Source organism: Chrysemys picta, chromosome 22 (genome assembly GCF_011386835.1).
Source record: "Chrysemys picta bellii isolate R12L10 chromosome 22, ASM1138683v2, whole genome shotgun sequence".
NCBI classification, from domain to species: domain Eukaryota; kingdom Metazoa; phylum Chordata; order Testudines; family Emydidae; genus Chrysemys; species Chrysemys picta.
This window is the reverse complement of record NC_088812.1, coordinates 14493656-14504573: the sequence shown is the minus strand read 5'-3', so window position 1 is coordinate 14504573 and position 10918 is coordinate 14493656. Positions and strand designations below refer to the sequence as shown.

Below are 10918 nucleotides of genomic sequence, written 5' to 3'. Positions count from 1 at the left end.
AAGCAGCCGGATTTGGGAGCCTTGGAGCCTCCAGCCCCTAGGAGCTACCCTATCTAGCACCATGAGGGTGCTCCTCGTGAGATCCGAGTGCCTGAGTGAGCCGTTCCCTGGGGAGCCTGATTCTTGCTACCAGGCAACACAACCAGTCCTAACGCACGTCCCAGTTACCCCGTGGGAAGCCGCTCCTTGAGCACGCTGGCTGGGGGTCGCCGTCACGAGTTTGAATCCCATCACTGCTTGTGTGTGGTTTGGCTGATTGTGCCCATCCCACTGCTGATTTGTGTGTAAATGTGGCTTGCGTTGTTTTGATTCCATACGGCTTCATTTACACAGGAGCCAGGCAGAGAGCTGCCTTCCCTTCTGTCTGGGAGAAAACCTGTTTCTCCCTTTGTTCGGTCACAGACTTTAAAGCATAATATCCGTGAGTATCCATGACTCCTCATATAGCGTTAACACATTTCACAATGATATTGATCACCAGCGTGTCACCGGCTTTCACAAAAGACCTTCCTCGATATACTTTTCTGCTGCAGTAATACTGTATTACTCTTTGGGGTTCAGACCCCCTGTTGTCGCCCTGGGGTGTCTAGACCTTGACTGTCACATTGACTGCACAAGGGCCTTGTGTGTCCCACATCGCTCCATAGAACCAGTGGGGAAACTGACACCTAGTGGAGACTTCTCAGATCCTGAGAACTCCAGCAGCTGTTCTGCATTGGACTCCTGACTGTCTTTCAATACCTGAATTCTCTGGTCTTGCATATTACCCAACCCGCTCCCACCTATCCCTGGCTTATCTACCTGTGCGACAGCTGTGTCTGACTTTATCTAGTTCTGCTCACAAACTTAGCATGTGTTCATTATCCCTGGGCTTTGAGCTGCTGCTCCAAACTTAGCGCGGTTTAATATTTCTCTAGCGTTATCTAAGTGATACAGCAACTGATATAAACGCTCCGTGCTGCTCCGGTGTCAGGTAGGTTGCAGCCCATCCAAGATGAAGGGCATTCTTGCGCTGGTCTGCTTCCTGCCCTGTTTAACGTCTGGGACCCAGCTCTCCTTTCCGGGTAAGAGCAGATTTTTAAAATATTTTTAAAACTAAAGTGTATCCCGTTTGGATTTATGTGACGATAACAAAAAGGTGATTCAGGGTGAGATTTCTCTCCTGCCCCATAGCCTGGCAAAAATTATGGGTTCAAACGAGCCATTTTTGCGTGAACGCAGATGCCCAAAGCTCTGATTTTGCAAAAGCGAAATTCAGCCCTGTTCAGAAGGCCGGAGCAAGGTCTAAGCCAGGGGTAGGCAACCTATGGCACGTGTGCCGAAGGCGGCACGTGTGCTGATTTTCAGTGGCACTCACACTGCCCGGATCCTGGCCGCCGGTCCGGGGGGTCTGCATTTGAATTTAATTTTAAATGAAGCTTCTTAAACGTTTTAAACACCTTATTTACTTTACCTACAACAATAGTTTAGTTCTATATTATAGACTTATAGAAAGAGACCTTCTAAAAACATTAAAATGTATTACCGGCATGCGAAACCTTAAATTAGAGTGAATAAATGAAGACTCGGCACACCACTTCTGAAAGGTTGCCGACCCCTGGTCTAAGCATTGCTTACTTTTCACTTCTTAAGTGGTTCAGAAGGCCCCATGTTGGCCTCTTGCATAGGAGTGAATTTTACCCTTGTAGAATAATTTACCAACCAAGGGACGTGGTGCAGTCTCCATCCCTTGACAGCTTTAAATCAAGATTGGATGGCTTTCTAAAATACATGCGGTAGCTCGGCCACAAGGCATGGGCTGGATGCAGGACTCATTGAGTGATATTCCCGGGTTTGTGTTACGCAGGAAGTCAGACTGCTCCTAATGGTCGCTTCTGGGCTCCACATCCACGACTCTATGAAAAAAATAGACAAAAATTTGTTCCGTGAAAAGCTGCCGTTGGCCATCATCGGGGACAAATTTGGGCAAAACCACCCACCTCTTTGCTCACACTTCAGGCCACCTTTTAAAAGTGCTCCGCACCCAGAAACGGCCCCCAGTTTTTAAAAGGATTCTGCTGCCATTATACATGCCACCGCCAGACTTCCCGAGTGTCTGTTCCCACTCCAGTGCTGGATGGTCTAGTTCTAAAGCGCGGCAGCAAAATCGACATTTGGGGCTCTTCTCCAGTTGGGTCTGTACTCTGTGTTCTGGTAGCGCTTTGTGTTTTGCTGCAGGAGTATCTTGCAATCACTCTTTGCTTAACACGTTACTAGCCTGGGGTACGTTCACCATCGACGACAGCTGCTCTTCCCCCCTGCAGGTTACTTTGTGCAAATAACCACCGTGTCGCGTGCACTTGATCAAACCCGTGAAATCAACTCGTAGCCACCTATGCACGAGCGCTTCAGAAATCCTACTTCAAGGAAGCCGACAGGCGGTTTCCCACTGATTTCAAGGGGGGCAGGATTTCACCCATGTTGTTTTCCATCTGGTTTCGTGGTCGGCTGCTTGCTTGTTTGTGCCGAGAACTTGTCCGTGGAGTTTCCGGCAAAAGCAGAAATAACGCTTCCCTGTTTCCCTTGTGTACTCGCGTAGAGCAAATGCGTAGCAAAGAGTGAAAGCCGGGATCCCAAGAACCTTCATGAATAATTAAGGTCAGATTTGTAGTTCTAACTTGAAAGGCGAAGGCTTGGCTGCCATATCTACAGACGGGAGCAGATTCTCCCCCGAGCTCCCAGAGATACGTGCATTTAGGGCTCATTAAAAATCCATGGATAGCGCTCTTGGCGGCAAAGCCTCTGATGGGATTTCAGCTCCGGCATGATTTGCTCTCAAGGCAGTTGAGTGTTGCTGTGCGCTGGGCAGGTGATATGGGGCAGTCAGGGCCAGCTGCCTCCAGGATGGGGAGCTGCTTCGGCGCACCTCTGCTTGCACGCACCCCAAGGACGGCGTTGGGGCGCGAAAGAGAGAGAAGCAACATCCCCTGCTTCCCAGTTATATTACATTAACAGTGTCATTTCCCCTTCTTGTCGCCGAGGGTCTGCCTTGGGTCAGTATCCACCTCACCATTGGATAGAGGAGCAAAGCTGAGCAAAGCACATAGAAAAATGCTCTGCCCGAGGTCTTCTAGTGAGTCAGTGGCGGAGCTGGGAAAAAGGACCCAGGAGTCCTGGTTTCCGATCCACTGTGTAAAGCAGGCCCCCGTTGATCGATCCTTCCGGAGAGGGAGTCCTGGGGCTGTTCTGTACAGCTGTGGAATCAAGCAGAGCGGGAAAGTTTAAGAAACCCCCAGAAAGGTGAAAGTGATTGGAAGCGGGTCTGTGTCGATGGGCTTCGTCCATATCTGGAATGGAAAATCGAGGAAACGCAGCTTCATCCTGCAATCAGCAGGTAGTGTGAAATAGCCGCAGTGGGAGAGGATAGCATAGAGACCAAGCCGAGGTGTGCAAGGAAAAAGAGGGTAGACGGAGCTCATTCCAGATGGTCGGAGCTGGGTTCTCTCACACACATGAGAGGAAGTAGGCCCTACTCAGACACAGGGAGAATGGTGTGTATAGACAGTTGGGTATTAGGAATGGAGCACATGGAAGAGGGAAGCTGGAGTCTCCTCTTTGGCTATATTGCCTGCACAGCGTTCCTTGGGAGTAATTATTCCATAACAATGATGGCTTACTGACTATTGCAATCAGCACATTAGCTGGATGAACTGAATAAACCAGCCATCATGCCTTCAGTGAGCCAGCTACCCCTTTGAGCTGGGTAAGAGGGGAGTTGGGGACTGGTGCTGTACGTGCTCCTCTGTCCACGTTTCTAGCCCATGACCCTAGTATCTGGCCATGGGGGCGAGGCCATAGTGAACTCTGGTCCGTCTCTCTTTGCCATCCCAGGAGAAGGTGAGCCGTGGGAGGTCCCCTCGTTCTACTCTGTCTCCGACAGTGAGATCAAGAGTGTCTCTGAGACGCTGTACTCTGCCGACGTGAACAAGGCCACCAGCCACGAGATCATCCTCAACCTGCAGCACAAGATCTCCTCTGACCAGACCGGGGCAGGCCAAGACTACGCCAGCCAGAAGTGAGGGCCTGGGGATAGGGTGCTGGGAAACCCACGTGTGTGGGATGTACAGATCAGGGGGGAGGGTGCGTTGAGGTTACACCAGATCCTTGCATGGGCAGAACCTTCCACAGCCACGTAGACATTCCCGCAGGGCAGACAGAGAGGAGTGCCGCGAGGTAGCACGCACATGCGGCAGACAGGTCTGGTCAGGGTGTGGGGATGCACAAAGGGGGATGGAAGTGGTACCTAGGCCTCGTTCTAGCTCTCTGGTAGGGGTGCCTCCTTCTGCAGATCCCATTTATAACTATCCGAGAGGGACTAGTTAGTCTCTGGTCAGAGAGGAAGGATGGTCCAGTGGTTAGGGTACCAGCCTGAGACTTGGGTGACTTGGGTTCTATCCCTTGCTCCGCCACAGACTTCTTGGTGTGACCTGGGGCAAGTCACTTAGTCTCTCTGCCTCAGTTTGCCCTAGAGGGGTGGTGAGGATAAATGCATTAAAGATTATGAAGCCCTCTGATGCTCTGGTGATGAGGCCCAGATAAGTACCTAAGGCAGAGCTATCTGTCCATGGGCTCTGCCTCCGATTCTCCGGCTGAGTCTGTGACCAGGAGCAGCATCCCTAAACCCCTCTCTCTGCTCTCCTGCCAGGCTCTTCAGCTACGTGGACGAGGATGCCCTCTTCTCCAAGCCCACCTTTGCCAGGCTCTTGGCTCTGCTGAATAACTACGAACGCATGACGGGCAAGGAGGAGGTGGTGACCACCTCCGAGAGCCAGGAGGTAGACGCTTTCCTGGATGAAATCTTCCAGACCCAGGTGATGGAGAAGCTGACCCAGTTCTTTCTTTCTAAAGGTAAAGCGCCGACTGTGCAGGTGGTGCACAGCTGGGTGATGACATGGGTTGTGTCTGCCGCCAGGCGCTAGAGGGACCATAGAGGGGCCTCGGCTCAGTGCAGGATCCTGGAGCTCTGCCAGGTGCCGTGGAGAAAGGCTGAGCCGTCAGGAGTCCAAGCAAGGAATTGCCTCCCCTCGCTGAGCCGATTTGTACTAGGTTCTGCTCTGTGTGGAGGAGCTGACCGTCCACCCCAACGTGAGGCCGCTGGGCGGGAGTTTTGGCTCTCTGCAGAATGCCTGTCCCTCTAGCTCAGCTCTCACCCGAGCCGAACGCAGCTCCCGGCACCTGCTGGCCGCCAGCGCCGGCAAGAAGGACTGCCTGTTCTCACCACAGCCGGCGCTCGCCTGTGAAGCTCACTGAGCGCATCAGTTGGAGAAGGAACATGTGTTTCTTGGTGTATTTCCCAACGCACCGTCTGCTAAATACCAAGCACGGCGCTCAAAAGCGGACTGTGAGAGCCGGCATCCGCAGCGCTCCGGTTGTCCCTCCCCGCTCAGCTGCTCGCCGCGAACAGTTGTCACAAATAGCACATTGCGTCCTGGTGCTTGGCTTCTGAGGCAGGAATGGGAAGATTCAGGCCACTAAAGACAAGGCTGCTGTTAAAACGAAGGCACACGGGGAACTCGCTGCTTGCCAGTGGGGGGCGTGTGTGACACAGAGTAGCTGGCACCTGCCCCGGATGGGAGTCTGCCAGCTGGGAGTGACAAAGGAAGAGGGAAATGTGCAGTGGAGGGGCAGTTTGCATGTTCAGAGAGGAGAGGGCGTGGGATTGGAGGGGAGGCAGCCTCTGTCCGTCCGGGGAGAAGGGCCTGTGTCCTGGCTACGAGGGTCTGATGTTCTCAATAGCAAGGAGGAACATCCGATCGCTCTGGGCCTCACCAGTTTTTACAAGTGAAGAGGCAGCGTATGATCCCTAAGTCCATGCCAGAGCCAGGCAGACAGCCTGCCGCCCCTCGCTGGGCTGATACCTAACCCATGGATTCAGACCAGCAGTGGGTCTCCGAGATCTCCCGTGGCTGGTGTCACGGAGTGTGGGGGAGACCAGGCACTGCACCCCCGGCTTCCTGCGATTCACCATGACTCTCAGCCAGTCAGTAAAACAGAAGGTTTATTTAGATGACAGGAACACAGTCCAAGACAGGTCTTGCCGTATCGGCAAGACAACAGGACCCCCTTTAGTTAGGTCCATCTGGGGGCCCCAGGGAAGCTACAGCCCTGTTGGTCGGAGCACCCTTCTTTATTTCCCAGCCAGCTCCAAACCTGAAACTCCCTTCCGCAGTCTCCTTTCTGCCCTTTCCCCGGCTCCTCTCCCAGCCTTTGTCCTTTGTCCAGTTTCCCGGGCAGAGGTGTCACCTGGCCTCCAATCCCCCCTCTGGGTTCTCATGTTACATGCTCAGGTATGCTCCCTTCCCCAATGCAGGCAGTCCCAGCAAAACTCCCCTGCAACCTTCCCAGGTTAATACTCCCCACTCAGCATTCAAATAACACATCAAGAACATTCCCACTTCGCACAGCTGGGCTATGGAAGAGCTCCCCAGCTCAGTCCCCGGGGAGGTAGCTGCATCGCCCTGCTGGAGACCCGCTCTGACACCCGCTCTCTCTCCCCGGGCCAGGTATCTATTTGTCGGAGAATGACTTCAAGGCAGACCTGAAGAAGATGTGGTTCGGGCTCTACTCGCGCTCGAAGGGAGCGGCCATGGACTCCTCTGGCTTCGAACACGTCTTCCACGGTACAGCGCTGCTCGCGGGGCGGCGGGGGAAGAGCTCCGATGAGGGCACAACACAAATCCACAGCTCCGGGGGCTGTCGGAAACATGAATAAACCCGAGGCTCTGGCACGCCCACTTGCAGAGCCCCTTCTGCTGGAGGGAACCCCCCTCCAAACACTAGAACCAGAAACGGGGGGGGAGGGGGGCTAAAATCTGGCCCCTAATATTCAGGTTCCTGAGCAAGCAGCCTCATCTGCAGAGGGGCTGACCTGCTGAAAACTGCCTCAGGTCAGCCTCTGTGAAAATCAGGCCACATGTTTAAGAAGAAGCAGCCCGAGCTCTGGGGACAGCCCTTTGGATCCACAGATCTCCAAGCGTGTTCCAAAGGAGGCTGGTATCATTAGCCCCCTTTTACAGATGGGAAACTGAGGCACAGACAGGGCTGCGCCTGGCCCACGTTCGCCCACCAGGCCAGTGGCAGAGGTCGCTGGGAACAATCTTGGGGATGTAATTTCTGCCAATCATACAAGCGTGAAGGGGGATGGGGGGGAGGTCAATCATTGGGAATATGCCAAGGGGCCAGTTTGACGTGAAAGCTGAAATGGAACAGACTAGGTGTGCCGGTCTGATAAGTTTCAGAGTAGCAGCCGTGTTAGTCTGTATCCGCAAAAAGAACAGGAGTACTTGTGGCACCTTAGAGACTAACAAATTTATTAGAGCATAAGCTTTCGTGGACTACAGCCCACTTCTTCGGATGCATAAGTGGTATAGCCAAGCCTAGGGTGGGATTTCCTGGGGATAACCCCCTTGTACTGAGTCCCGGGGTGGTGTTGGTGGCCTGCAATACACACATCACTCCGGATGATCTGGTGGACCCTCCTGGCCGTAAGCTGCATGGCTCTGAGTTTAACGCTGGGTCTTTTCGGGCCGGCTTTTACCTTGGACAGCATTTCTCAGGTCAGGACACTTAGTTATTCTCAGCCACTCAACGGGATATTAATTCACCCCGATCCACATTAGCACGTAACCCACGGTGTCGAGACGACAGATGTTCTAGGTCCCTGCTGAACAGACAGATACAGCCCCGCGAGCGATTGTCCTAAAGTGCCTTGCGGTCAGGCAGTTGTACCGGAGAACTTCACGGATCCCCGCGTACGCTCAGGATCCCCGGGGGGGATGGGGACTCAGGGGAAAGTGATGAGAGGCTGGAAGAAGCTGAGGGGCCCGTTGGGAAGGGCACGGGGACTGCGGGAAACCGTTGGTGGCGCTGCCTGCTCTGGGTCAGGATGGGAAATGAGCCAGAAACAGGCCGGGACTCCAGCTCTGCTTCCTCTCGCCTGCAGGTGAAATCAAGAGCGGGAAAATCTCAGGTTTTCACAACTGGGTCCATTACTACGAGCTGGAGAAGAACGGACAGATCAATTACCTGAGCTACAGCTACGATGGACCTGTGAGTGCTGGGGGGAGGGGGCACGGCTCCTACCCGCCCGATCCAGGGGGAGGCGGCTCCCAGCCCGGCCCAGCTCAGCATGGCTCCTAGACCGGAGGGAGGGTCCCTTTCTGCTCACTTGCTCGACCTGCTGCCTCCTGGCCCCACGAGGGGTCTGGGATCAAGTCTCAGTCCCAGTGGCGAGGTGAAGGGGGCTTGGTGAGTCCCTTTGCAGGCCCAGCACAGACGGGGGGACAAAGTCTCCTCCCATGGAGTCCTGAGCCATCGCAGTCCAGCCGTCGGCTGGCGAGCGGGCTGCCCGGCGTCCCTGCCCGGTGTCCCTGCCCGGTGCTGGCTCATTGGGTAGCGAACCGTGCCGTCCTTTATCCCATGCACCCTCTTGAGATAGTTTCCAACCGGAGACAGCCCAGAGTACCCCCTGCCAGGGGCACCCACCTCTTGCGTCCCCTTGTCTGGTTGCAGTGGACCGGCTACCCTGACATCATGGCCTTCCAGTACCGCTGGACGGGTTATCTGAAGAGCGTCGGCTCCTTCTTCATCGGCTCCAGCCCCGAGTTTGAGCTGGCCGTGTACACGCTGTGCTACAAAACCAGGCCCAACAAGCTGTGAGTATCAGAGACAATGCCAGGTAGGCCGGGCCCCAGTGGGGGTGTCGCCCTCGAAGAGGCACCGGCTCAGGGGGACGGACTTTCAGGTCATTTCTGGTAGCAATTGTTGTACTTTTAAAAAACTCTTCGTTGTGCGTAAAACCCTTTGAGAAGCCTGCTAATGTCTCCTTCCCCGCAGAGTTTTGTGGCAAAGGCGATCATAGAGCAGGGGGAGCTGGCAGTCCGGACTCCTGGGGAGTGGGGTGTAGTGGTTAGAGGGGGTGGGAGTCAGGACTCCTGGGTTCTCTCCCAGCTCTGGGAGGGGAGTGCAGTCTAGTGGTTAGAGCAGGGGAGGATGGGAGTCAGGACTCCTGGGTTCTCTCCCAGCTCTGGGAGGGGAGTGGTGTCTAGTGGTTAGAGCAGGGGGGACTGGGAGTCAGGACTTCTGGGTTCTCTCCCAGCTCTGGGAGGGGAGTGCAGTCTAGTGGTTAGAACAGAGGGGCTGGAGTCAGGACTCCTGGGTTCTCTCCCAGCTCTGGGAGGGAAGTGGGGTCTGGTGGTTAGAGCAGGGGAGGATGGGAGTCAGGACTCCTGGGTTCTCTCCCAGCTCTGGGAGGGGAGTGGGGTCTAGTGGTTAGAGCAGGGGGGACTGGGAGTCAGGACTCCTGGGTTCTCTCCCAGCTCTGGGAGGGGAGTGGGGCCTAGTGGTTAGAGCAGGGGGCTTGGGATCAGGATTCCAGCCTTCTCAGCATTGCCAACCCCAAGTGTTCAAAACACAGGATTGGCTTAAACACTGTGAGACTTCTAAGAGATACCACACGTGGGGACACGTTTGTATCGTCCTGCAGGGCGCACTCAGGGCGACATGGCTCTGGACAACCTCCCCAGCGGCCTGACGTCCATCTCCTTGCAGGTGCACGCTCAGCCTCGGCGGGAAATCGGCTCAGATTCAAACTTACTCCTAGACCAACTCGGAGTACGGCACAGGCAAGCGGTACCTCGCCTCCTCGTACCCCAACTCCCCCTGACCCTCCCCCCCAGCACCACGACAATAAACCTTTGCCTCGCTCAGCCGCTCCCTTTTGCCTTTTGTTTTCAGGGTCCCAAGTGGGGGACTTCCCCCCCCGCCTGCAAGCGTGGTGCCTGCTGCTAGTTTCTTGCAGCGCTTGTTGTTCGGGGAGGGTGCATACGTGGCCTGTGATGTGACACAAGGTAATAACGGTGTCCAGTTTTGGGCCCCACACTACAAGAAGGATGTGGAAAAATTGGAAAGAGTCCAGAGGAGGGCAACAAAAATGATTAGGGGTCTGGAGCACATGACTTATGAGGAGAGGCTGAGGGAACTGGGATTGTTTAGTCTGCAGAAGAGAAGAGTGAGGGGGGATTTGATAGCAGCCTTCAACTACCTGAAAGGGGGCTCCAAAGAGGATGGAGCTCGGCTGGTCTCAGTGGTGGCAGGTGACAGAACAAGGAGCGATGGTCTCAAGTTGCAGTGGGGGAGGTCTAGCTGGGTATTAGGTGTAGTGGGGTGATCACCCACGCCTGCCCTGAGGGGCTTAAAACAGCCCTGGGAGAGGGCTGTGGCAGGGACAGCAGCTGCAGCCGGACCACGCCCCAATCAGGCTTCAGCTGGTCCTATATAAGAGGCTGGGAGCCTGGCGCTCAGCAGTCTCTAGCTGTAGAGGGAGAGGGACCTGAGCAGAGTACCCGAGTGGAGCAGGGCTGGGGAAAGGCAGAGGAGCTGGGGAGCTCCAGTCTGGAAAGCCCCAGGCTGCGGCCTGGCAGAAGGCCCACGGGTTCTGGGGGTTGCAGAGGGCAGCCCAGGGGTAGGCAAAGACAGCAGGTCCAAACCCAACCTTGCCGGTGATGAGTGGGCTGATCTGCGGTCTGCCCCAGGGGGTGGGGGCTCGACAATGACTGGCAGTGGCCTTAGACTGAGTAGAGGTGGGGATTCATAGATTCTTCATAGATTCTAGGACTGGAAGGGACCTCGAGAGGTCATCGAGTCCAGTCCCCTGCCCGCATGGCAGGACCAAATACTGTCTAGACCATCCCGGATAGACATTTATCTAACCTACTCTTAAATATCTCCAGAGACGGAGATTCCACAACCTCCCTAGGCAATTTATTCCGGTGTTTAACCACCCTGACAGTTAGGAACTTTTTCCTAATGTCCAACCTAGACCTCCCTTGCTGCAGTTTAAGCCCATTGCTTCTTGTTCTATCCTCAGAGGCTAAGGTGA

The 10918-nt window shown here is 54.9% G+C and overlaps 1 protein-coding gene across 1 annotated transcript; it reads left to right on the top strand.

The window, feature by feature from the left end:
* LOC101944568 (uridylate-specific endoribonuclease D-like) lies at positions 1–9746 on the top strand. The gene is made up of 7 exons (XM_005297240.5): positions 1–1064; positions 3871–4054; positions 4685–4887; positions 6543–6659; positions 7982–8088; positions 8551–8693; positions 9589–9746. The coding sequence occupies exons 1-7, from the start codon at positions 995–997 to the stop codon at positions 9638–9640; spliced, it is 876 nt and encodes a 291-aa protein (XP_005297297.3). The 5' UTR covers positions 1–994; the 3' UTR covers positions 9641–9746.
* Positions 9747–10918: the final 1172 nt, after the last annotated feature.